This window comes from Apaloderma vittatum, unplaced genomic scaffold (assembly GCF_000703405.1).
Source record: "Apaloderma vittatum isolate BGI_N311 unplaced genomic scaffold, ASM70340v1 scaffold33299, whole genome shotgun sequence".
Classification (NCBI taxonomy): Eukaryota; Metazoa; Chordata; class Aves; order Trogoniformes; family Trogonidae; genus Apaloderma; species Apaloderma vittatum.
Genome location: NW_009735188.1, coordinates 8,164 through 35,842, shown reverse-complemented (window position 1 = coordinate 35,842; position 27,679 = coordinate 8,164). Strand labels below are relative to the sequence as shown.

The 27,679-nt window shown below is 39.9% G+C and overlaps 1 protein-coding gene across 1 annotated transcript; it reads left to right on the top strand.

Annotated features, from left to right (window-relative positions):
* On the top strand, positions 1 to 27,679 carry LOC104279292 (secernin-1-like). Its single transcript, XM_009876512.1, is given in 8 exon segments — positions 1 to 159; positions 11,606 to 11,787; positions 17,672 to 17,874; positions 20,856 to 21,050; positions 22,693 to 22,858; positions 24,775 to 24,955; positions 26,953 to 27,041; positions 27,043 to 27,679. Coding segments are annotated over 8 exon segments (1,239 nt in total). The 3' UTR covers positions 27,107 to 27,679.

Sequence of the window (27,679 nt, the reverse complement as noted above, 5' to 3'; positions counted from 1 at the left end):
ATGGCTGGAGCTCCCCCAAGTTACTGCTTTGTGGCCTTTCCCCCATGTTCTAAAGATGGTCTGGTGGTGTTTGGAAAGAACTCTGCACGGCCTAGGGATGAAGTACAGGAGGTGGTCTACTTTGCCGCAGCAGATCACGATCCAGGAAGCAAAGTTGAGGTAAGCATGAATTGTTACGTTCAAACCCTGAGAAATTACTGTTACTGGAAGAAATGAATGCTCTCTTGTTTTCTTGTCAGTTTGTGGAGTGCTTTTTCCCTTCACTTGAACCTCTTTTGAGTAGAGACAAGATTTTCGGGTCCTGAAAGAGAAACCCAGAATGTAACTTTTTTTTGTTTTATTGAGGAAAAAAAATCTGTGAGCTCTTGCAACATCTGTAATTTTCTCTAGCAGACGACAGGCTGAACTGTTCACATTTCAGATTCCTGCACCACGTAAGCTATCACTTGCCTTTTCTTTTTAAGCTAAAAATATTCTGGCTAACTGGAACTCGAAGCAAATTTTCAAACTTTATCTGTTCGCATATGAATGGTTCTCATTTGCAGTTGTTGTGTGACAGCTGTAATGAGACCTGACTATGCAAGGCATGTGGCACAACAGGTAGGCAGAAATCTGCCTCCAAGAACTTGTGCTCTAATAAGGAAATACGAGAGGAGGAAAACAAGAGCTTTAGGTTTGTAAGCCAGACCTAACTCTGGTACATTTGTTAACATGTTCTGCAGCTGAGACACCTGCATCGTGGTCGATTTTCAATGTTGTGGCTTCTCATCGAATCTAGGCTGGATGTGGAGTCTCAAAGCTGGACGCCGCTGCCATGGGTGCACATTGAAGGGGACCCTGCTGGAAGTAATTGTAGTTATAATCTGCCACCGCAGCCTCACTTCAATGACTGGAGAAATTAAAGGATAAGGAGATGTGGAATGGTGAAGCAAGGGGACAAATGAAACGACAAGACAGGAAGAGGGGAAAACGAAGGTGAAATGAAGAGACTGAGGTAGCAGAAGGAAAGATAAAGATTGGTGCAGGTAGCCGTTGTAGCAAAGGACACAGAACCTGATCTGCACTCTCAGGAGCTTTTAGAGTCCACAGATTCTTGCTCTGGCTGACAACTGGGACAGCAGGAGCTGTGAGGTTCCCTGCATTCTGCTTCCTCCCATCCCCCTGGCTGTTCTGCACCAGGCTGGTGTCTCTCATACCTACAGGTCCTTTGTAGATATAATCATCGCTTCCGCAGGAGAGATCCTGAAACAGTGACAGTTTTAATTCTGTCTTTCAAGTGGGATGACTTCCAAATTTCAGAGGATTTGGTGCTGTTCTTTCTGACAGTTAATATTCTCTTGATTCCTGTTGCTACCAACATCTGGTACAACTCGCGCATTATTAAATGGTTTAATCTTGGATATGATGAAATCTCCTCTCCCTGTCCAAAAGCATTAATTTTTTTAATTACAGCGCTGTTTTGGTAGGACTGTTGTAGACCTGTGCTAGTATACAGAACACAAGTGTGACAGTAAGAGAAGAAAACTTCAGAGTGGTTTTTAAAGCTTCTTTTTGTGGAAATGAAAAAAAGTTCCATTGTTGTGGAAGAAGAACTTTCAAAAGCTGGTCTAGAGTGTTTGTATTGTTATAAAAGAATACTCCTGTAAGAATTTAATGTTAGCACTTGTTTCTTTTGGTCTCTTTGCCTTTTTTCTTACTCTTTGAGACTGTCATTATTTGCTGAAGGGTATAATGAAGTCATATATAATCTATTATGATCCCTCTCCCACCCCATGATTAACTAGTTTAATGCCTTTTGTAGAATTCTGGAATCTCTTGCCAGTCCTTCTGAAAGCAGGGAGCACAATCCCTTTGTCTAGCACCCCACAGTTCGTAGATTTATTTTGCTAACCAGTATCTGCAAGCCTTCCCTTTAAATGCTGAATTTTATTTTTAATTTTTTTTTTATTTTTTTTTAAATGAAGGTAAAGTTTGTTGCAATGTGGTGAAGAAGTACTGTGGTGAAGAAGGACTGTAATGGGCTAATACAATTTTGGTTTTGTTTGTTTTTTTTAATTAAGCATTTAAACTCTGCTTAAATGGATACTTTAGCCTCTGCTAGTCTATGCTACTGCATAATTCTTCATTAGCGAGCCTGTGGTTTTCTAAGTACGGTGTGTACAGAAACATACAGGCTCTAGACATTTACTAAAATTCTTCCCACTTCCTCCCAGTGCAGAATAAAAACCCTCTTCAGTTGCTCTGGGAGTTAGCGCAAGCAATCTCTTCTCTGTGCTTCTTCCTGACACTCAGCACGAAGTATTGTCAGTGCCTTCTTTTTTTTTTATTATTTTTTTATTATTTTTTTTTAACAAGTAAGCTGGTTAAAACAAGATACTGACTTTGTTTTATTGAGTGTAAAGGCTGGTAGCTTTGCACAGTCCTTTAACTGAACTCCTTTGGACAAACCTAACCATAGATTTAGTTACTAGTTTCTCTTTTAAAGTTCAAGATTTGTTTTTCCACATTTGAAGAAGAGAGTGTGTTCAAACAAACCGGTCTAGCAAATATCAATGTTGTAAAGTAATTCTCTTTAAAAATAACCCTCTTATGAATTTTCTTTTAAAACTGGCCACTTCAGAGGTCTTTAAAAGTATCATAATAATAGTCTTTGCTGTAGAAATTGTACCAGATTGAATCTATAAAAGCTCTACAGTCCAAGTTTTAGGCTGCTAGACTTGCTTCTAGATTTTGCTAGTTTATGAACTTAAGGCCACCAGTGAATAAAACGACTGCAGTTTCAAACATGGTAACTCTTTGTGATGGCAAAAGTAAAGTCTTCAATAATTGCTAATGAGCTGAGATGTAAGTATTTCTCCTATTGTATCTAAGTGTCTAGTGTCTAAGACTACTTTTGTCTTATGACAAACGTGTACTTACCTATAGGGAGATCTTGTACAAAGGCTGTTAATTCCTTGTGTAGTGTGAGTGGTACTTCTAATAGTTAAGAAAACCTTTAAGGTAGGGCTTGAATTCAGCTGCCTCATGTTTCTAAGTAGCAGGCATGCAACACTATATCTACTTTTTAAGCAGGCTTACTGGGTTGTCAGAGGTAATCAGTTAGGGGAAGGAGTGGAGGGGCATGTCAGAGCTTCTAGATGTAGCCTTTGTCATGTTCAGAATTACTACATTGTTCTTTAAAACCCACTAAATCTGCTAGCTGTTCAGTTATTGTTGGATGGAGTCTTTTTGCTACAGCTTTTCTTTCCTTGAGTTTTATAAAACTAACTAAACAGGCGTAGGAAAATATATGATACTTTGCAAATAGAAAATGATGTCCAAATGAATGGCTTTTCTCTCCATTCCATAGTGTACATTTCCATTGGTTTTTTATGTTAGATAAGTGATTCTTTACCTTCACTAGACAATGATGATAGACTTGCTTTTCATTCTGTTTTATTCTTTGTAGATAATTTAAACCAGCATGTATTACTTAATGGCTGTCACGTTCTGAACTTCTGTTAAGAGGTGGACACACTAACAACATGAGGTGTTTTATAAGACTGGGGAAGCCTGTATCTTGTTTATGTTCTGTGCAGCTCGTGTTTACAAATACAGTAATGCACAATGTAACCAAAAATGGCACAGTGGTTCAACTGGGTTCTTTCCCGGAAGGAATCAGGCAGGCTGTGCTGTGTAGCTATCAGTTACTTTGTGGCAGGACCTTAAACAAGAGAATTCAGTGAATATGCAAGTCATTTTAAGCTTTATCTTTGTCATTCAACCCCGCAGCTTCATCAACATAATTCCTTCCCTCCATGTCAGCAGGTTCCCAAGACCCTGAACAATGGGGCTTTTCATGAAGGTCTGTTCTGTGTGTGTGACAACTCTGTCAAAAGTTTGTTCTTGTCTTGCATTGTAATTTTGCAGTGGCAGATGTTGATCAGCACTCTTCCTTGTTGTTGTCAGTCTAGTAAACTTGTTTATGCAGGTGAAATATTGCTCCCTTAGGCATAAATAAGGTCCTTTTTAAAATTCCTCTACAAAAGTAAGTGTGCTCTTTTTTCCCCAGATGTGAATTTTAAGATTTTTTTTTTCACGTGTTAGTAAGAATTCATGTTGTACGAGTTTTAAAATGAGAGGCTCTCCTATCTTTTTAAGGTAGTTTTTACTGACTAGATTTCACTTGTTCTCTAGTAATCTTCTGCTTGATGTGGTTTTCTTTCTCCTGAAGAAATCTTGAGTGGATGATTTTTTCTTAGCTGAATTTTCCAAGTGGGTTTTGTTTGGTTGGTTTTTTAGCCTCCTTTTCTTCTAATTTTACCTTTTATCCATGGTTTGAAAATAGTCATGGTTGCTTCAGTGTAGTGCTGTAAAAGCTCTTTTATCTTAGTAGCATAAAACTTCTTATGGGGGTGTAGAAGGGGGAAAATAAAAAAGATATTCTACAATAAAGTCTATCAAATTGTCAATAGGTGAAATTTTCTTAATATATTGGTTTTAAACAGTCTTCTTGGATTAAAGCCAGCCCTCTGTGGCTTAGGAGGAATTTTGGGTTCTCTAAAACTTCATGGCACAATATTATGCCTTAGTTTTATTTTGTTTTTTCTCTTTTCAATAATTTTTTAAGGGGTACCATCCTACCTCCCCTTGCTCTGAGTTTTCAGAGGAGCAGTAACATTTTGTGCTGTGCATTGGTCTGAGCACTGCAGACAAAATCTTGCCTGAAGTTAACTTGTGGGTCTCTCTGTGGTGTTGCAAGATAGATATAAAGCTTAAAAAGTAGAGTTTGACTGTATTAAAGTTGTCTTTGTGTTACCTGCAGGTTTCTTAATTCTAGTATTTGTAATGTAATCATCAGGCATCGTGCCAGTGCCGCAGTGTAGTTCTGGTGTACTTTGATTCCCTCTTATGCCAGCTGTTTATCTGCATTCTGTCTGGGGGTCAAGATGCTCAGAATCTGGTAACGGCAGCCAAACAGCACCTGAACCTACTGCGAATTTGCTGTTTGGGAAACCTCCAGATGGGACTGACAGTGCCACACTCGCTGTGATACCTCCGTGGGTAAGTGCTGACTGTCAGGAACCCTTGATGAAATAGCAGCGTTTGTGCCCCTGATGAAACTTTTCATTTAGTCTATGTAAATCAAAAAGGTTGTAGTCTAAAGGCTTGTAATTCAGAGATAGTTTAGAAAGCTGCTTTTTCTTGCCTCTCAGCTGAGACCTGGTAACTGGCTGTGTAAGCAGCCTGCCTCATGACACGTGCAGGCTTACCTCAAGCCACGTTGTTTAAGCAAACCTTTAGTCTTCACGCAGAGATAGAGGAGAGGCACTGTGCGGGCAGACAGCAACTAATAAAAAAGAGGAAGTGGTTGCTGCTTTCAGCAGTCTGTTACTTTGCTAATGTGGGCTTTTTCTCTCTTCTGCTCCATTGCAGGCCACTGGCCTTTAAACTAATGTGTTTGTCTGTGCTTTGTAACACACCACACGAGCCGGCAGCGGCTCAGAGGCAGAAACCATAATCTCTTGGATGTTTCTGCCGTCTTAAAGGGTCTGGTTTTATGTAGGAGTGCTGCTTCTTTGCTGCTTTCTGCTACCAAAGCAAAACTGGTGAGGTTGAATTTTTCTTTGTTTTTAATCTCTTTAATATTTTTGGTTTTTTAGTTGGAACAGAGAGGGAGAGGAGGGAGGCAAGGGAGTGTGCTGGAATTGTGTGGAGGAAAAATCCACCAACTATCTCATCTGGACCCAGACTGTTTACTTGTGCCAAAACAGGTGTGTGAGCAAGAATTTCAAAGTGGCCGAGCAAAGAAAACAGTCCTAGGATATCTAAGAGTTCCATAGATATCTCTCTGATGGGCTTTTTGTGGCTTCTTTGAAATCTGTTTCGTACTGTTAAAAACAATTAAATTAGTAAGTTTCATCCATATTTCAGTTTTACTTTTGCTCATCACCCAGGAAGCTACGAGATTTGTAACTTCAAAAAACAAGAGGTAAATTCTTGACTTCTAAATAAACTCACTCTCTCCAGGGAGTGTCCTCAGGCCTGGGTGCCTTGCTGCATTTCATGGTATTTTATTCTTTTAAAGATTTTTTTTTAATTTTGTTTTGTTGAGCACATTTCCATACCACAATTCGCTTGCCTGAGACTCCATAGTGGCTTGATAGAGTAGGTTAGGCTAGGTTAGAAGGTGTGTAGTTCTGATTTTTGACTGGGGAACCCTTTGGCTTTTTCTAGCTTCTTTAATTCTTTTCTAGAATAAATACTTATAATCCTCAGTCTTCAAGATAGATGACACTGCTAGAGATCAGAAGCATACAGATTCAAATATTACAGTTATGCAATGAATAGAAACAACTAGGAACAATATGCAAATACAAAAGCTTATGTAAAGTGTATTAGGGCCTTCATAAAAAGGGAAGAACCTCTTCTTGATATGGAGAAGTAAGAGGCACTCTAGAGTAGCAAAAGCTGGTCTTGTTCTGTATTTGTATACTTAGTAAATGCTGCTGCTGTTTATATCTGGCTACAACGTGAGGGTGCCAGCATAGGTCGTGTTTTTGAGAGCTGCCGACCTGCCACTGGAGAGACTTCTGGTCACTGTTCTGGTTTGACTCTGTGACCGCTAGAACTAGGGCTGACTACTTGCCGTGTACCCAGGCTAGATTTAGCCTGCTGTACTGCTGTCCCCTCCACTGCAGCAAAGCAGTTTTGCTGCTGGTAGATGGTGCCGTGGCCGTGCATAATGGATGTTGTAAAGTCCTCCCGGTGTCTTTCACTGTATACTTCGTGCTGCTTAGTGCGGAAGCAGCTAGCAAATCTGTATTGAATGCTACTATTTGCATATATCTCTTTTCAGAGGATGGTTATTCCTACTCTTTTGAGCTCCGTTGCATTTGTTCCTGTAAACAAACAGCAAAAGAACTGTTTGAAGAACGCATTCTATCAGGCACATCCGCAGGAGATGATCTGAGGGGCTTTCTTGAACAACTGTATTCTAGCTTTCAAGTCCTCCAGCATGATGGGAGGGTGCAGGTAGCCCATGTCACCTGTGGCATCATCTCTCTAGACAGTTCCAACCAGGCTGTCAGTCTCAATATCTTGATGGCCATGGAGGGAGCAGGCTGTGAGGCTGCCTCCTCACGTTTTTGCCATCCCTCTTTTGGAAGGAGTTAAAAGCACCCGTGGTACAACTTCTCAAGCTACTGCAATAGTACAGAAATTTTGCCTGTTTTTAAGTATCTGCTGTGGTACAGCAGTGCTTGAAGTAGTTAAGTAAAGAGTTAATGCCAAGTTAGAGCCTGGGTCAGATGAGGGGGTGGTGTGAGGGAATCTCTTCTGTACTCTAGAACCTTATAGCCCTTCTTCAAAGACCATTTCTTTCTGAAGCATTCCCTGACTACTGCCTTTGTTACCAGGGCTGAAGCCTATGTGATTTCACTGATATTTCATAATGACCTGACTGACAGTGCTAGGAATTGGGCTTCTGCAGCACAAGTACAGTAGAAGCTGCACAATAGTTTCTTTTCATTAACGAAAGAAGAAATCTCTTGTGCCTGTGACTGTCGTGTCTGTTTTTGGAATACCTCCAGCATATCTGCCTGCCCTAGCTAGGGTGGGAGGTACATTTGTGCCTTGTACTATACTTAGAACTGCCTTGATAGGATTCTTTTCTTGATACTGTAAGTGAAATAAAAGAAACATCATTAGTTTCCAGCCTGCTTAATTCTTTTTAAAGTTATTTGCTACGTCTCCTGTATGAGAAGTCTCTGTTCTTTACTTTCGTATTTCCCCAATGGGAATTTATTGTCACAGGGCATGATGCCAGTTACGCTGCTTTCAGGGCTGGAGTTGTAGCAAATCAATGGAGCCTGACACTGCTCACTCACAGCCTTTCCCACCAAGTGTATCAGTGTTCTTCTGTTTTTAGCATTCATACTTAAAGAAAAATGTTAGTTTGAGGAAGCCCTGGGCTGAAAGCTTCAGGAATTTTAAGGACAGAATTGGTAGCAAGCAGAGTCACAGCACTACCTTACGTCTCTTTTTATTTGTCGTTGCCTGGTTTGGCAGAGCTCTGAGTCGAACAGACTGCTGTGCTGTTGGGCTGCAGGGATTTCCCTGATTGCTGGGATGCAGGAGAGTGGACAGGAAGGTTGTGGCTTGTGCTTGCTTTTGAGACTTGTGCTTGCTTTTGAGGCTTGTGCTTGCTTTTGAAATCCTACCTGAGCTCCTCTTTCTAGAGATCTAGTAGCCAGTGAGGTTTTTTGGTGGATATTGTTGTCTTTTTTCCCTGCAATAGATCCTTCCATGTCTGAGCTGTGGTAAGCACGTGTTCTGGTTTCTGTGGAATAGGTAGCACTGCTCTGCTGTGCTGCAAATCCAGTGACTGGCTTTAGTTGACTGACCTTTATGATTGATGTGTTGATAGCCTAGCTCCTCAGTTTCCTGCATGAAGATGCTCTTTAATGTGGGAAATAGTTTTCTGATGGCATTTTAAAGGGAGTGCATGAAGTTATGAAGAGTGAGAGGTTTACATTTGAAATTAATAATCTATTATCATTTGGACCCTAGTTTTTGAGAAGCTGATAACTGTTATTAACAAATATGAACCAAATGTCTGCCTTCGTACATCAGTCCTATTGAGTGTCTGCTTTTCCACTTACTGCAGTAAATAATTCTAATGGGAAGGTAAAATCTCATCAAAGCTTTTTTTGTAATTGTCAATAACCATGGCAAAGGCTTGTTGAACAAGAATCAAGTCAATGGTAGTTTTACAAGGCCTGTCAGCTACTAGAAGAATGGAATGGCTTTGTGTTACTTAGGTCTTCTAAGGTAATTTATATAGATAAGGCTTGAACATTGTTTATTTACATCAGTTACTCTATGAAAGCTGAAAATAACATGAAAATACAGTCCATGTTTGCTTGTCATTGGAATGGGGAATGTAAAGTAGCAATATAGAAAGTGCGACAGCTCTATTTTTAGGTTCATAGAGAGGCTTTTGGATGTCTTCTGGCCTCTGATTACATAGTTACAAAGCAAAAGCAGGGGTTTTTTTTCCCCCCTCCCCAAATGCTTTGGATCCTTCAAGCAGGAGCAAACCATTTCTTCTTTCCCCTTTCTCAACTGCTACCACTGACAGTAAATTCTTTACAGTGAATAGCAGCTTTGGAAATGCTTGATTTTGGAATGAGGCTCTAAGTAATAAGCCTTTAGTAGCAAGGATAGCCAGAATATGTTTTGCAGAGAAAAGGCATTCAGAATTTTTTTAGCCTGGCTAAACAGTTTTCAGAGTGTTTCCATAATTTTTTTTCCTTCTAGAAAATCAAAGCATCAGTGTAAGCAAGCTCGTATAATAGGGCTATTCAGCCAGAGAATGCTATGCAAATGGGGGTTTATGGAGTACTGAAGTCTCCTCCACATTCCATCTAGGTTTTTGTTTTCTGCTGTGCATTTGAGAAGGTTTGTGTCCTGGATGGCTGTGCAGGATTGCTCCAGTGAGCTGACTGCCTGTAAGATGTAGGGAGCCAAGACTCTGCTGTGCAGGGGTTGCTGTCTGCAGACTTGTCTCCTCACAGCTGCTCCGGTTATGTCTTTACATGTAATGTGGGAAGATGCTTGACCCAACCCATTTTCCTGCTGCTGCAGCTCGTCCTTTGTGCATCTGGAAAATACACTTATTCTCTGTCCACTTGCACATGTGCATTAAGTACTTATCCAGACTCACTGACTTAGAGCTCTGAAAAAAAATTATGTAGAATATCAAAAAGGAGTTCTGCTTGCTGACAACTCAATTGGAGAAGGGGGAGTCTTGCTAAGGGACTTCGGCTCTGCTGTGGCTTGACTAGGAAGTGAAACAAAGGGTGAACTGTATAAAGAGTTCTTACTTGTTAAATCTTAGCTCCTGGCCAGTGCCAGATGTTGTTCCACCTCAACAGATGAGGAGTCCGCCTCTACAAAATCATAGTGCATTACTATATAAGCAATTTGGTCAAACAGCTTGGTCAAATATTACGGATTTTCTCCAGCAAATACAGCAGGTAAGTCCTTATTACCTGTTACAGAGCCAAAATCAAAATTAAGCACATAGCAGAAAGGAAAAGGGAAGCAATGTCCCCTCTCTATTTCTAAATCCTTTGAATGAAAGAATTCCTTACCTCTCCTTTTATTTTTTTTTCAATTATGTGTCCTTCAAGAGAAATCATCCTCTTACTTCATTTATAATTTGCATGGTTTTATAGAAAGATGGCAGTTCGACCTGTTCGCACACAATTCCTGATAAAAGGTGGCAAGCTCATTTCTTTTGTCCTTCTTGCATGGTCGAGTGAAGGACCCTCAAAATGCCATTTTTGATCAAAGATGGTCTATTATACATTTTAATTGCGTGCTAGGCTAACTATTACTGTGAAAGTCATTGCTCAGGAATGGAGGCTGAAGATGCTTCTGCTGTGTAAACACTGAGGAGGAAAGACAGGTCAGAAAAAAAAGAGCTGCTTGCTGCTGATAATCTTGGGCTGATGCCTTTGACTTTAAGTTTTCCCGTAGGCACAGCATTTAGTTTCATGGCAAACAACTGTCAGTCCACAAAATTCGGCTCATCCTGCTCACTGATATGTCTGACCACATATTTCTCCAGAAGAATGTTGCCGATTACTTCCTGTAGTGAAGATGCTTGACAGGTATGCTGGACCCTAACATCTGTCCCATAAATACTACAGACCGCTTCACTTCCCTCTGAAGAAAATTCTGTGAAGATTGCTCCTTGAGGAACTTATGTGACCTCAGCAGCAAAATGTAAAGCCCATTCCTTTGGATTGTACAATGGATCAAGCGCTCTTCCATGCAGCCTGGGAAAACGTGCTTGTTTTTAAGTCCGGGAGTAACGGAAAAGTAAATATGTTTGGAAGATAACATATAATTTCTTTCTTCCTTGCAGTTTCAGTGACTTCTTTGCAGCCTGTCTCCATGTTTTTGACTCGTCAGACTTCTGACAACAGTAGACCATTTAAAATAGCAGAAATATAAGTTTTAAGCAAAACCAGTACCTGTGTTTGATTTTGTGTGACTGTTTAGCAAAATATTCCACTGAATGATCTTTTCAAGTCTTTAGTTTTCTCTCCTCTCCCCACTTTTTACCAGCAGTCTCAGTCCCCCGCCCCCCAGGGGGTCAGCAAGGGAGAGGGGGAAGCCTTCTAATGTACTTTTTCCAGTTACCGTTGTTATGTTATGTACTTAAGTACTGGAGGTTGTGCTTAGGTGAGATGATAGAATGATTCGATGTTGTTACTGTGTACAAACATGATCTGTGTTTCTTTACTGTAAAAGTACAGTAGTCTGTCTACTGCTGCTTTCAACTGATTCTGGCACTCGAGTTCTACTTGACTCTTTGAAGTCTGCAAATGTCAAGATAAGTATCTTCCCAGACTTTTGCAGTATAAGTTTGTAAAGATTCGAACATGACAGTTAAATGCTGTTTAAGAAAATTCCCTGCTCATACACAAGGCATGGGCTTTTTTTAAACAACTTATGTCCTGTGTCTACATTTATGTCTTATGTTACTTCAGTCACAGCATTAGATAAGGTGCTAGCAATTGTTTTGCTTTTTCTCTTCCTGCTGTCTCTGCAGTGCACGTATATTGAGATTGAGCAGGTGCCGAAGACCCATGCTGTTGTGCTGAGCAGACCCTCCTGGCTTTGGGGGGCAGAAATGGGAGCTAACGAGCATGGAGTCTGTGTAGCTAACGAAGCTGTCGTGACCAGAGAACCAGCTTCTGAATCTGAAGCCTTGCTTGGAATGGATCTTGTCAGGTGGGTGGCTTGCCAAGCTGTGACCAGGCTTTCAAACAGCAAAGGTTTAGATGATGATGATGGTGATGATGATACTGGCTAACAGCTTTGTGGTGTTGGCACTGGGAGATATTAAAACAATATAAGCAGGACACCTACCGAGGTGGAGCTCCGGACACAGCTGAGATAACACTTAAAACGCTTGGAGTTTGCATTTGGCTACAAGTATGTACCAGTCTGATGTGGGTTCACTAAACCTACCTTGTCTACCTACCCTACAGTCTAGCAGTGGCTATTCCGGCGGGCTAAGAGAAATTATTACATTGTAAGGAAGGAACTGCTGACTAATTTGTAACATCAGATTGCTGGTATGCCCTTCATTCTCCCCCACTTTACAACAGCCTACTCTGACCTAAAAAGCTCATCCTGGGCTTATAGCCAACTGTAGGCATGAGCAAACTACTATGCCTCGCATCAGTACATGCATTTCAATGCAAACTGTTGCCCTTATTTAAATGCTAGCAAACAAACTCCCTTAAATCTGTTCATTGAAGGCTGTCTGCCTAAAAGGCTTGTGCTGTGCTCTCCGTCTCAGCCTGCATGCTGATCTTGTAGTCAGGAGAATTTAAAGGAAAGTTGGGTGGTCACGAAAACTGGAAATGAAAGAACAAGAGAAAATCCTGCCAACTTATCACAAAGAGAAAGGGAATAAGTGGATGCGGTTTAGTTAAAGATGGAGCAGGACAACAACTACTTACTTAAGAGAATCAGTGTTAGACCTAGTGATCCTGCTGGAAATTAGCCCTAGGATATTTAATGAGCGGGCTGAACCAATTTCAAGTAAATTACCGTTTTTTCTTGAAAACTAATTAAAAGTGGTTTTTTCTTGAAAACTAATTAAAGGTGGGAGAGGTTCTGGATGACTGGAAAAGGTTAACTGTTGTGGTTGTACTCAATAAAGAGTTGTGGTTATAGACCAGCTTAACCTTAGTTCCTGAAGGGGAAAAACCCACTTAAATATCAAGGAGTTGATAAATGTGCAGTAGTAACTGTTAAGCAAGAAAAATCCTGCCAAATCATTCTGCTTTACTCCTGTAATGAATTAACAAATTTTATGGATAGAGGACAGGAAATAGATACCATGACTTTTAAGAGGGCATTAAAACCTTAAAAGGTATTCTCATAAGCAAACTGGGAAGCAGGAGTTAAAATAAATTGTTAGGTGTATAGTTGCCTGAAACTGTGATTGTAAATATTCTCTGGCCATGTCTCTGCAGAAATACGGTATCTGGTTCCAGCTACCCTGAATCTAAAGGTGTATGAGCCAGTTGGATAGAATGCAATGGAAATGGGAAATGTGATAGAACACCTATAGAATCTGACCAATGAGAAAATCATGAGGGAGTTTGGTTTATGTTTCTCTGGTATTTTCTCTAAACTCTGTATTACAGAAGTGATCTGTGGAGAAGCAGTACCTAGGAGGACTAGCGAGTTGTAATTGCATAAAGGGAGACTGAATAGACTCGGAGACACTTTTAATAAAACATAGGATGAGCTCTTGTCAAGAAAAGGGTTATGTTAGGTGACTTTCAAAACTCCACCTTTATTTTTTTCCCTCCCACTATCATCCTTTTGAAACTTCAACAAACCATTGGTTTAGATGCAGAGTTTGCCTATTTTTGTCACAGTTACTGCAGTCTCAAAATACTGTTTAACATTTAAATATATGTCATCCAGCACCTCTAGATTTACCCACACTAGCAAATCAGGAGATAACAAAATAAGGAGAGACTGGTCATAAGCTACGAGCGATCACATTACACTCCGTCTGTTCCCTCTAACCTGCAGAAGAAATTGTCAGTAGCTTGGACCCAGAGAGTGCTCCAGGCAAGGAGAGCTAGAGATGTGTTGCAGACTGCCAGCTGCCTCTGGTTCCAGCCAAAGTGGTTCTTTCTCTTACTGTGAAGACTTGGCCAGTTGCATTAAGCTGATCTGTTTTGAAACACCTCATAGAATAGAGAACCATCAAGTACAAAATGGGTCATAGAGGCTGCCAGGAGGTACCTAGGACCAGCTCTGCCTCTTTTTACCCATCTACAGAACAGGCTAATTCTATCGCTCAGGATTTATCAGAATGACAATAGTGAGGCATTTTACGCCTAATAAAGAAATGCAAATCTTGGCTGGCCAAATTTTTCGCACCTCTGTGTATATGTTGGACTTCTGTGGCTGTATCAGTTCTTAGCCCAAAGACTCACGCTCTGTGTGTGCATATATGACTAGCTGCTTACAAAAGAAACTAAAAGCTTTATGCTCTGAGACATATTCTTCAGAGCAGGGATAAGAGTCAACCCAGGAGTGTCATCCAGGTAGTAGAATCAAATTCTACTTGAATGCTCAAGGTCACGTAAGAGTTTGCTTCTACATTCACTTAAAATGATTATTCTTTTTTCCATAGGGGAGACTTCCTCTCTCTTTGAACTCATCTGGAGTTGTCACTTTCCAGTTAGAATTTAAAGTCCAGCCAACACGGGCAAAGGCTGTAGGTACATGTTGTGAGACCACATGGTGTTGAACTGGCCAGAGGCATCTTTCAGCAGGGCAGTATAATTTTGAAGTCAGCATGTTTTGTTGTTGAAACAGAAAATTAAAAATCCATCCCAGAGCCTCATAGACAAAGCATTTTTTTCATTAAAAATCACAATGGGCATCAGTAGGGATGTATTTCACAAAACTTTTAGCTTGTCTAGTAACTGACTGCTGGCTTAATGACTGAAAACAGTGTGTTACGTAGTGTACTCCTGTATCTGACTACTAAGACAGTTACATACATGCTTGATAGTGTGTCACAGCTTGTCAGCACATGTGAATGATTCTTAAGAAATGAATAAAGTTTTTATAACTGAATTGAGGGGTAGAAGTTGGCCCTACTGCACGCAGGCTTGTCCCTGTCCCATTTTATCTTATTGGAGAACATGAACCTACTCGCAACAGACAGAAAAATTGAGAGGAAAAAAAATATTTCAGCACAAATTCCTAAGAAATGCTTCTTTTCTGCTCTAGGGATTTATTGATCTTTGAAAGCTGCACCAGGATGGCTGCATTGGTTAGCTCGTGGGGATTTTCTTCATATGTTCTTCCTAGTGTTACTGCAGTTCAGTTTGGGGTCTTTTTGTGTTTTGTTAGTTGAGTTTTTCTTATGAAAAGATGACGTACTGTTTTGCTTATGCCAGTACAGTTAGAACAGTGTAGCATTACCATACAAAAGGTATATACGAAAAAACCCATGAAAGACACCTTGGTTTTGCATCGTTGTCTTAATTTTTAACCGCTGTGTGTTTGTATTAATTTCCTTCTTCTTTTCATCACTGGTGCAGTCACTTTTTCAGAGCCATACAGAGATGCCAATCCTAGAAGGGAGTCAAGAATGCTCTTTAAAATGGTATTAATTTGTTTACCAATTTCTTTCCTTAGAGACATCAAAATTGAATAAATTAGAATGCCATCATGCATGTTACCTCATTTGAAAAGTCTGTAGCTGATATCTGAAGTTGAAAAGCTTGAGATAATGGTTTGTTGCAAAGGTTATGACGTGCTATGATAGCATATTGGAGGAACTGAGGCAGTGGATTGTACTAAGTCACAGAAATTTTCCTAACAAATAATTCAAGCTCTCATCTGAGGGTGAAATTGCTTAAACCTTTTCTTCCAGCTCCTCGTGAAGGCTACTCTGAAATGTGTTAGTGAGAGGGCAATGCTGTAGTTACCCAGGACACTGATGCAGAGATAACTGGCAAGACCTACAGTTTTGTGGAGAAGAGATATGTGGTTGCTGTGTAGGGTGGGGATTTTTTTTGTTTTCTTTGTTTTTTTTGTCATCACTTGTGACTGACAGGAGCACCCAACCAAAAGCAGAGCCTTAGGCCTTTGTTAAATGGAAGTAAAAGTGACATTGGAGCCATTCGCAAAGAAAGATCTGAAAGATTCAGCCTGAATATCTGCTCTAGTTCTGACAGAGGAAGCCAGACTATAACCATGGTGGAAGGACAATTTCAGGGAGAGATTATTAAAAGTTTTAGTGTGATATTATGTCTCTTGGCAGGTTTTGGTATAATCATAACCTAATGCTTTTAGTGATAAATTGGGGAGAAGGGAGCAGATTATCACTGAATCTAGTGATTATATGGTCACTAAGGTAGTTGTCAGCTCATTCACTTACCTGTGACGATGGCTCTTAGAGCTATTCTTTTGGAATAAATAAGACATGCTTTTGGATGGGCTTTCAGATTATGTCTATGGTACATGCTAAGACTGACATCTCTGTATAGCTCTGAGAAAGTGATTGCAGCAGTCATGAAAATGATGAAGGAATAACATAAATGTATAGGCACCAAAAATGGAGACACCACCACAAAACAGGTTTCAACTAATATGAGAAACAAGATGAGAGGGGAAAGACTCTGTAAATGCAAAGTGAGAAGGTGGTGGGGGAGAAATTGTCACTTTAAGTTAAGACCTTAAAATTCTGGTCGGCTCTCCTTTGTCACAAAGAGATAAATAGATGCTGCTGAGAAAGGTGAAAATGCTGCTTTCAGTAATTTAGCCAAAACCAAGGCTAACAGTGGCCAACTATTTAATAAAGCAGGCCCAGTGCAGAGATCAGGTTGAAAAGTATTTAGATCCACAAATCATTATTCAATTTATCAGAACCTGTTTTGTGTGCTATACTTTTTAGGAAAGAAACAAGCTAATGTTTTCTTGTCATGTGAGTTCCAAGGAATTGGAAAGGGCTGGCGTAGTCCTTAAATTAAAAAAGATTGATTTCTTGAAACTCTCCATCAGTCAGAATTACTTTGTACTTAGAGCTGTTAGAGAAAGATAAACACAGAGGAAAATACTAAGATGACATAACCGACAGAGAGAAATTTTGGACTGATCCAGGTAACTCTCCCAAAGGATGGAGGTTGCAGTATGCTGCTGTTTGAAATACTGCATTTCCTCACTACCAGTAGTGGCCTTTTTGGAACCGGTGGAATCCTTTGCAGGTCTGATTTGGACTCGTTTAGTTACTGCTCTCATTGTTGACTTTGTTAGGGCTGTAAATTATCTCAAGGAATTATTTAATCTCATTTTTTCCAGGTAGGATGCATTCATTCCCTATAGCTTTGTAAAGACTGTTCTTATACCTCTGTTTACTTTTCCCTAAAATACCCTTGCTTTTCTCAAGCTTTCTTTGAAAATCATGCTCTTGTTAGACATATGGTTACTCCTAGTTTAGGCAAAAGCCCTATCTTGTGATATATGTGTTTTTGGGCAAGCCTCTGCAGGATCACTGAAGCATAACTTCACAAATACACTGTGCATCAGAGGTTAACATGCATCTGGCTACTGTGGCTAATTAAATACTGGAGCACTGGGCAAGAGAGCTTGTAGAGAGATTGTAAAACTGAATACTCCTTCACTTTTTTGATCTCTGATGATATTAATTTGCAATTTGTCAGTCTCCTATACAGAAAACTCACATACAGCTGTTACTTTAAAAAGACATTTGCAAATTGTCCTTCAAATTTTTTCTGCCTGAGATGAGGATAAATAGAGCATTGCATGTTTACAGTGCAGTTGAGACCATGATTAGTAATTGGACTCTTCTTTTAAAAAACCCTAAAATCCAGCTATGATATACATGGGAATAAAGAACCAGTGTAGAAAATAAAGATTCATGACAAATAATTTAATATCTTATCCTGTAATTCTAGTAACTCATTAAAGCAAGAATTCTTACAGTAGACATACCTGACACTTGGTATTTTAAAACCAGATTGGTGCTGATGTTTAAAATTAATAACTTATGGAGACCTCACTGTAACATGTATGTCTGAATCTCTCTTTTACCTTTTTCTTACAGACTTGGCCTAGAAAGAGGTGCAACAGCTAAAGAAGCGTTGGATGTAATAGTTGCTCTGTTGGAAGAGCATGGACAAGGTGGAAATTATTACGAAGATGGGAGTTCATGCCATACCTTCCAAAGTGCATTTTTGATTGTGGATAGAAATGAAGCCTGGATACTGGAAACTTCTGGGAAGTACTGGGCAGCAGAAAAAATCACAGGTCAGTTTATCATTCACAGCAAACCTTTCATTATCAACATCTGTAAAGGATTGCATTGGAAGAATTTGTCTTAGAGTCACTGAGTTTAAGTGACTAATTTATGTGACTAATTGATTGAATCATCACTTTTAACCTTCTATATTTGAACTACTAATTTTTCAAAATTTCTGATTTGCGTTGGCTGATGTAACTTGGACATTTCCTTTGAAGCTGGAGATTAACTGTATACATAAGCTACGTAATAATAATCACACATTTTTATCCCTGGGAAGTGTTGCAGTTTTCCAGATTATTTAGTATTTGGAATGTGTAAAGTGTCTTTTTCAAGGAGTTAATGCCCAAATTGTTACTTAAAAATCTAAAATATTAAGGAGGAAGAATGATGAGCATTGATAGCTTTCAGAAGAGGGCATGTCTTCAGTGGTAAATTGAGTGGGCTTCTGCTGGTTGCTTTGCTGCAGTAGATACAGTCCCCTCATATCCCCATTTCTTATCTGATACTGTGAAACAATACTTCTCTGCTCTTTAAACTTGTAGGTGGTTTCTTTTTCTGTATGTGTGAAGCCAGAGATGCCAAACTAACTTCTAGATTTCACTAGCTTGATGGTTGAACTTACTTAAGACTTTACCAGCAAATATGTTCTGCCTTAGTATAATAATGATCATCTAAGATTTGTATTAGTTTATTCTCAGTTGGCTTTAGTTTTGAAGGGTTTTTTATTTTCATAAGAGTAGAACTTTGTGCAGTTTACATCTGAATGAATTAAAGTTTCAGATAATTTAAGAGGATTTTCCTCATCCATGCTTTGAGCTATGACAGATCCATTAAGTTGATTGCATTTCCCTGGCACTGAATGGTGTAGGAGATAGCAGGTATGGGTAGGAGGGAGGTTTAACTTTGTTGAAAAATACCAAAGCTGTGTAATGTGTGATGGCCTACTGTCAGCTCATGCCATCAAATAGTAATCAGCCTGTCTTATCAAGATGGTGTTTTCCCAAGCAAGGGCTGTATTTTAAGCCTACAAGACAGAGGATGTCTTCTAGCACAAACGGATACCAAATGTAGAGGAAAGACTGATAATGCTGCCCTGATAAAATCAAATTGTGGAAAGCAGCTGGCTGCTGAGGTTCCTGGGGTTATGCAATGACAGCGTGCCTTCCTCTGCACACCCACCTGGCTGAGATTTGATGAACAGTGGGTTTTATTTCGCCTTTTTAGCTGCATCAGCAATACATAACCTTCAGGTCCTTCTTTCCCGCAAATAAACTAGTGCCTTCGTCTGCTGCTTGCAGCTTTTAAAAAATGATTCTACAGCTCTGTTCTGATTTTTGCCAGTGCATTTCTCTTCAGGAGGTCCCTGCAAGCCGCAGATAGAGCAGTTTCCAGCTCCCGCAGCCTGCCGTGGCTGCCAGGAGGAAGGGCTGCCAGCTATAGAAGAACTCTGTTTCATGTTTTGTTTAGGGGTTTCTTTTTTGCAACCACTAGTGTGGGTCTTAAGCTTTCAAATGAATGCACAAATGCTGCTAAAAGAGGGAAAATGTGTCATTCCCCAGTGTGAAGGCATTTTTTTTCCCTGACTATCCTTAGAGTTGTTCAGTTTCTAATATTACTGCTGCAGTTCTGTAAAGCTTATAGTGAATTTTTATCAAGCAACTCTGACGGTTATTTGAGGATAACCACTTTAAAATCCTTCCTACTACTGTTCTTCAGGCTGAGTGGAAAATTTAATTTGCTTGATGAACTTTAATTATTTGAGGGAGATCAAACCCGTGAAATGCTGTTTTACGTAAGTTACTAAATGTATTACTTAAAGAGCTCTTAAGGAGTGGTTTGCCTAGCTTGATATGAACACAGATATTCACAGAATGGTAGGGATTGGAAGGGACCTCGAAAGATCATCTAGTCTAACCCCCTTGCCCGCCTCCCATCACTCAAGTCAAGAGAGTTCTCTGAAAGGTAATGCTGCTTCAAAGCGTGAGTTGGAACAAACTGTCAGTGACCTAGTATAAGTCAGAATTGAATGACAATGAATTTTTTTCAGATCGATGCACAGAACTTCCTACTGTAAGTTGTTAATCATTTAAATTGCTTGCGTGAGGCATTACAAAAGCAAACTTACTTTTGTGGCAGGCAGTATTAGTAACTTTCACAAATACTGCTTTGGCTTCTGTTTAAGAAAAAGTTTGTGCCAAGTTCCAGAATCTGTTTTTATTTTAGTTTACAGATTTACTTTATCAGCTCTTTCTGTGTCTTCCAATGCATTTGCTTTATTCTCTCTGTGGAGTATCTGCAGCAGCCACGGTTAGTCATGCTCTAGATATAGGGATATGAGCACTGCGGTATTTTTGAGAAAAGCAAAATAAAAGGCCCTTTAATATTCTTTGAAGGTTACTTACACTTTCTTTTCACTTCATGCCTTTTTAAGATTAAAAGTTAAGTTTAATATAACCTATCTTGCTGCTTATAATAAAATTGGGTTTTGTCTGGGAAGCCTAAAGGAACTGGTAAGGTTTAAAAAATATTCCAAATTAAATTTTAATTTTTGAAGGACCTCATTAAAGGGTCATTAAACTAAATAGAGCTTCACTGAAATTTATTTTGAAATCAAGTCAAACCTTAAGTCTTGTTGTGGCAATGGAGTACACCACTGGAGAAGAGATTAGGCAGATACCTTTGGCATCTGGAGACCACTGCTACTTTATGGTCAGAAGGCATGAGGTACAGATTGTGAAATTGGTATTCTGAGTAAATAACACTGTTAATCAGAAGGCAGCACAAATACCTAAGCAGGGCACAGAGAACTGAGCTCTGCAGCCTGCAGTGACTGGTAATTCTGTGTGTGTGTGTAGTTACGCAGTCATGCCAAATGTACATCCTAACCAGTGGTTTAATTTGTTTCCTAACTGGAATTACGTTGTCCTTCCAGCTTCTCCCAGAAAAACTGTATTAATGCTGTCTTTTCATTTGTGGCTCTCTGCAGAAGGGGTGAAATGCATTTGCAATCAGCTGTCATTAACTACAAAAATTGATGCTGAGCATCCTGAACTAAGGAATTATGTGAGAAGTCAAGGCTGGTGGAATGGAGACTCGGACTTCAATTTTTCTGAAGTGTTTTCTCTTGCTGATGACCATTTAGCCTGCTGCTCTGGCAGAGAGAGCCTAGAGAAGCAAGGTGGTAAGTGTTGAACCATCTCTCTGTGTGTGCAGCAGAATTTTTAGTCTCTGCTGCCTGTGTCCTGTGTTCTGTCCAGAACTACATGTGAGTGAGACAAATGTCTCCACGTGTAAACTGTGTGGAAAGGAAGACCAGAACTGTAAACTGTCGCCAAACTTGCCACAATTCAGGATGAAGCTCTTCGTGTCCCTCTCAAGTTTAACGTTTTAAAACAGGATTGCAATTATTTTATGACTTTCTTCACTGTTGTTCTCATGTGCGTGATATGTCATTACATTTGTGCTTTCGTGTAATTTTAGTGGCCCTACCTAATACTAAAGTTATAGTTTAAAAAAAACCAAAATTGCCTTGCATATGAAAGATCGAGCTCAATGGATTCTACACTTAAGCTGTTGGGTAATTAAGATTGTAGTTTAAGGAAGAGCAATGCTAGGCAGTTGCAAACTGAAGTTCCTTTTTCATTGTCAGACAGAACAGAGCTTCCAGAATGGACAGTGTGCCTTCAGTCACAGGAAGGGTTGATTTCCAGACTAAAATCTGTTAATGACTTAAGTTCGCTGCAGCTGGCCAAAATAGCTCTGAAATGACCAGCCTGAAGCAGTACATGACTGACATGTGTCTGCTCTTTCATGTGTGAAAAACGGTACAAATTATCTTTAGTAAAATACCCCTCACTACAGATGTGAATTTGCTAGATGGCTAGTACCATTTTCGCATGTTGGCAAAGGTCAAGAAGAGTGTAGAGGTGAAATACTTTTTGCAATGAAGAATTCTTGCTAAGGCTATACATGGAGTGTGGTTTGTGTCTGAGAGAGAGATAACACTAATTCCGAAGGCCCGTAGGTGAAAGTTCTTAATAAACCTGGATTATAGCACTAAGAAGCCTTGGGGCCCCTAAAGACAGATGGCTCTGGCTGCAAATATTGCAGACTGCTGGCTTATTCCACATCTCCTGGTGCGTTGAGGCACCTGTGCATGGAAGGGTGAGTCAGTGCAGGATTTGAGAAGCTGCTAGGGAAGAAGCCCCACATGCCAAAGACGTAACGCAAGGAAAGCAAGAAGGTGCCATGGGGGAAAAGCTGTGATAAGGCACAGGCAGGAAACAGAATGAGAACAGGGCATTCTCGTAGATAGTGGTTTGGAGAAAAACCTTAGTGTCTAGGTTTGCTGCTGTAACACCCTGTGAATGCAAGATTTCAGATTTTTGACTGAGAGCTAATGGAAATAGGTGAAAAGTGGGAGATCAGCGTGCTCCTGTTGTTCTCCCAGGCTTGGGTAGACATAGCTTCTTAGAGGAAAATGGATGGTTTATGTCAGTAGACTGTTCATAGTGATTGCTAAAGCAGTATTACACACACTATGGCGATCTTCCTGAAAAATACGTTTTTAATGACGTTTCTCCCTGCCTAGCAATTGTAGTGTCTAGTTAATGCCTCTTTTACTAGCTAGGCAAGTTCATTCTGGGTTTAACTTGTGCAAATAGAAACAATTAACTGGGATTTGTGATGTGCCATTGTCGAGCATCACTAGTCATATTAGGCTAAAGCACGTGCAGGCTAAAATCCTTACCTGGGGTCTAAGCCATTGAGCACTCAGAAATTTTTATGGTTTTTTTTTTTTTCTCTTTCCCCTCTTCATACAGGTGACGTTTCTGCACAAGCTATGATCAATGTCCTGCGTGACAAGGATAGTGGTGTCTGTGTGGACTCTGAATCTTTCCTTACTACAGCTAGCATAGTGTCTGTTCTGCCTCAGGACCCTAGTTTTCCCTGTGTTCATTACTTCACTGGCACGCCAGACCCTTCAAGGTAAGTCCCTGGGTTCAGAGCAGGTGGTGAGTTGAAAAATATTAAACAAATCTTGCTGCTCAAATTGGAACGTGCTTCAAGAGTGTGTTCTAACCAGAAATGCAATCAGTAGTTTTTGGTGTGAGGTCTGACAGTCCTGTGTTACTGAACTGCGTCTTGCTGCAATTCTAAATGGACACCCTTGGGCTGAAAGGCCGGATTGGGAAATTTGCGTAAATTCAGAACTTCTGGAGTAAATGCAGTTTAAGGAAGACCCAGGAATTCCAGCATAGGTGCTTTCTAGTGAGTTCTTGTTGAGATGGTGAGGTTGTGGACCATTTTAGTCACTTCTCTTGAACAGGTGGGTGCAAAACTGAAAGAAATAATGTGTCTAAATAGGAAATATGGGATGTGTACTATAGGCAGCCTTGTATGATGTCAAAATGTTAACAGAGCAAAACATCTGCAACTCCCAAGTATCCCAAGTATTTTTTTTTTTTATTGGAGGGACAATTTCCAGTTGGTTTAAGTGATGTCTTCTGTAGCTGGCAGCAGCAGAGGAGTTAAGGAAACTCATGGGCCAGATCATGGAAGAACTAGTCAATTCCCTTGTGTTTTAAACAGAATCCACCTGGGATTCACAGAAATTAAACTAAACCGCTTGCAGTTATTCAGATCTGCCACTTGCATTGAGGTAAAGAGGTTATGGGGAGAAGAAACTGGTGCCCTTGAACAGCTGACAGTCATTCCTGTAAAAAGAGGGCAGTAACCATTAGGTGCTACTGAGTAAGCATTAGTGCTACCGAAGACATCCGTGCCCAAGGGACTTCCCACCCATCTCGCATCACACCACTCAAACCTTCAGGGTTAAGGAAGAAGTTTGAGCATGCTTACCAAGACTTTTCTTGATGCAAATCCGTTGAGATAAAGAGAAGTATGGCTTCAAATTGCTGGTGAGATTTCTATCCTTTTTTAAAGGTGGTAAATCTAAGTGTAAAAAAAAAACCAAACATGAGGCCTTTCTTGGTTTATTTTACGCTCTGCATTAAAAAAAGTGCATTATTTTAAGTGTAGCTGGTGAGTCACATAGACTCTTAGTCAGCAAGGCTTCGTGGCAGTGATGGAAAGGAGTGAACCTGCTGACTGCATGCACACAGTGGTTATTAATCACGTTTTGCGGAAGTCTTGTACTTCTGGCACCCTCTTCGCTGCAGAATGCAGGGTGGCGTTTTGCTGTCTATCTAAGGGGAAGGCAGGCAGTTTCTCCATGCACTTGCCAATATCTACTGTCAGAGTCTCGGGAATTAAGATCCTGGATTGCTGGGGTTTTTGTTGCCTGTCTCTGACATTTGGATCCAAACTCAGTGTTGAAGTTGTTTGAGAAGTCACAGTATTGGAAGCTATGTATTTTTTTTTTTGGTCCCCCTCTTGACACAAAATTCTTCAGTGCTGCTGGTTATGTGCAAAATCCTCTGATACTGAGCAAAGTGTGTTATCATCCCTGCTCCACACAAGAGTGTGTTTGTGATTTTAATAGAAATTGAATATGGAGGGATAAGGAGAGGTGGCAGTGTGAACAGAGGAGAAAAACTGATGCAAGGCTGAATGCTGGGATTTGTCAAAAAGCCAACAAAAAATCTTGGAGAGGCAAATACAGTGCTACTTTTATGACAAAGTGGCAGAACTGGCATGAAGGCAACCAAAGAAGCATATGGGGAAAAGGGGTAATAAAGTTTTACAGTAATTGGAAAACGTGTTTTTTTTCCAAAAGATTTATTTTGCGTATGGCGACCACCAACTCTCTAACCTAGTCCTTGCCTACTACAGGTGAATTACCTGTACTGTTCTGTATCTGTTGTTTTAAAATAGGTGAACATTTCAATAACATATATGAAATCTCTCTTATTACTGCAAGAAGTAATTCTCATTTCTTCCAGGTCCATATTTAAACCCTTTATTTTTGTTGATGATGTAAAATTAGTCCCAAAAGTACAGTCTCCTTCTTTTGGCAATGACGATCCTGCTAAAAAGATACCTCGATTCCAGGAGAAACCTGATCGTAGGCATGAGTTGTACAAGGCACATGAATGGGCTCGGTCTCTCCTCGAGAATGATCAGGTAAGAGCTGTGGGACCTGGAATTAAGGAAGTGAATGTAGATTCCTAACTCTATTATTTGCTTCACTGAAAAACATTCTCAGAATATTCTTAGAATCCTTGCAACTTTAGCTTGAATAATGACGCCCTCTGAAGGACAAACTATTCTGCCTAGTTTTTCTTGGTTACCCTGAGAGCTTTGCACTGTTCCGTTACTTTTACAAAGTGCAAAGTCAAACTGACACATTGATTAGCTTGTTCAGTGCCCATTGTGTATATAGCCTTTTTAAGTGATTATTGAACACTGGATGCAAGTGCAACATGGTACCAGAATTAAATTATAAGATGTTGACATGAATGTTGAATTTAAATTATATGCTGGATTAAGAACTGCTTAGTTTGAGGTATTTTTCTTCTTGAAGGAATAATTTGCATGTGACGGTTTTGCAAGTCTCAGTGCATTTCTGTTAATTTGTAAGAATTAACTGAAAATGCCACATGAGAAGACAGGACACTTTCCAATGCCATGCAACGAGTACCTGAGGGGTGAAAACCTTCCAGTGTAAAAACCTAAAGTATAAAGATCTCTTCTGGGAATAAATTTTGGAATACCTAAAGGCAGGAAGGGGTTTATTCTGTATATCTTTTTTGAGCTGATCAAGGTACATTCATAGTCCAACTAGTTCAGTCACTGTTCTTTGACATTTGCAATTGCAACCACAGCAGTGAACTGGGTAACTGGTTATAAGGAAGTAAAACAGAGGGAGAGATCACCAGGGCATGCCAGTCATGCTGACGTCGGTATTTTGGGCAACCTGTGGAAGACCTGTGTAATCACGTTGAACTTCCACAGAGGACTTGCTTTTCTGCCATTTTCCTCTTTGCATATTTACATAAGTCAGAGTCTTGCTAAGATCATAACAGCATTCAGACTCACCCATTAGTGAATAATGAAACCACGGTAACCTTTGCTAGACAGACTTTATATAAAAACAGTTTTGGCTAGGTGTTTGTTTTAATCCTGTGAAATGGTTTAATTTAAAATCTGTGATGGCCTCTGTGGCGATATCAACTTGAGGTGCAGCTGAGTCCCAAGCATTATGCAAGATGCTGATTTAGGGAAGATCTGGAAGAGGTATGTTAGCATCTTGTGAACTCTTCCCTATTAAAGTCCGACGGTGTGAAACCAAAGTTGTGGGAGAAAAGGAAATGTAGGTTTTAATCAGGCTTCACACTGTAAAAACTGCCCACCTGAGAGCCTTAGCTTAGGTGCTCTACTTTTTCTGCACAAATGCTGGTATAAATCTTGGAAAGCTCAGAACTATTACTCATTCTAAATGCTTTTTTTTCCTGGAATTCGAATTTGAAAGCTCTAAGGAAAACAAACAGCACTCCTCTCTTAAAAAAAATAATTTGAAAAAAAAAGAAAAAAGCAGGAGACTTTAAATAACATCTGGATAAAACAAAATGACACCTTCTTCAGGATTGAATTTCCTGCCCAGAAACATGAAGAGCAGTAAGTCAGAAGGGCACACAAACCCTTCCTTTGGATCTGGAGTCTTAATGCTGTTGCATTACACATCATGTCAGATCTAATCATCATCTTGCAGGTGATGATCTGAGGGATGCACAAGTATGTACCATGACCCGCACAATCCCTGGTGCTTCTGCTCTTCTCATAGTTCTGTTTTCCGGGTCTACAGGCTTAAGAAGTTGCTTTACCTCTTCATCCTGTACCAGCTTTATGCTATTTGCCTCTATCCATCTTTCACTCTGTCTTCCTTCTCAACTTTAAACTTAGCAACTCCTTGGTTGTTTTTCTTAATGTATAAAGTGTCCAGCACTGTTCCTTTTAGCCTTTGACCATACCGAAAACTATTAACAGCAATAGTTTGTACTTAAAAAGGCTTTCTTATTTTAAAAAACACTTGAAGAAATGTGCATAACAGAATTGAACCCTGAAATGCTTTAATAAGCCTGTTTGCTGGTTAACTGAGTCTGGTTGTTTCATGCTTTTAGGATAAAGGCCAAAAACTGATGAGGATTATGTTAGACCTTGAAAAACAGGGCTTAGAAGCAATGGAAGATATCCTTACTCGTACAGAGGTTTCCTGCTGAAGTAGTGGATCTTTTCTATGACTGTGTTGACACAGAACTAAAATTCTTCAAATAAAGTAAGCAAACACTTCAATTCTTTAGATACTGAGTTTCTGGTACCAGGTATCAGCGAATGTGAAATGTTGGATCCGATTCTGATCCTCCTCCTTCTCTGTTACACTGAGCTAAGGGTGTTCAGAATCGGGTCCAAAGCCCCCTTTCTACCTCAGTATATCTTCTCGGATTGTCCCTTTTCCCTATGCTACATTGCAGGCATTTTTTTTTTTTTTTCATTTTCGCTCTTGCTTGGAATGGATTTTAAATGAATTTTGTCTCATTTCAGCTATGGTGGCTATTGCTAGCCTTTTCACTGGAAGACTGCAAAGTTCTTCAAGCCTTGAGAGAAAGTCTTCACACTTAGGAATTTGCAGGAAAAACATTTCTAGAGGAAAAAAATGTTACTTGCTAGCTGTATCCAGTTAACAAATTGCTTTCCTTTGTCCAATCTTGTGGTGTTCCTGTTTGTGTCTGTATATAGTGAAAGGAGGAAGTCACTGACTGGTCCAATTCCTGTGTGCATGCTGGCTAATTTAGTACAGAATGTTTAAATATGTATGTTGGGCAACCAATTAAAGCAAAGATTAACTTC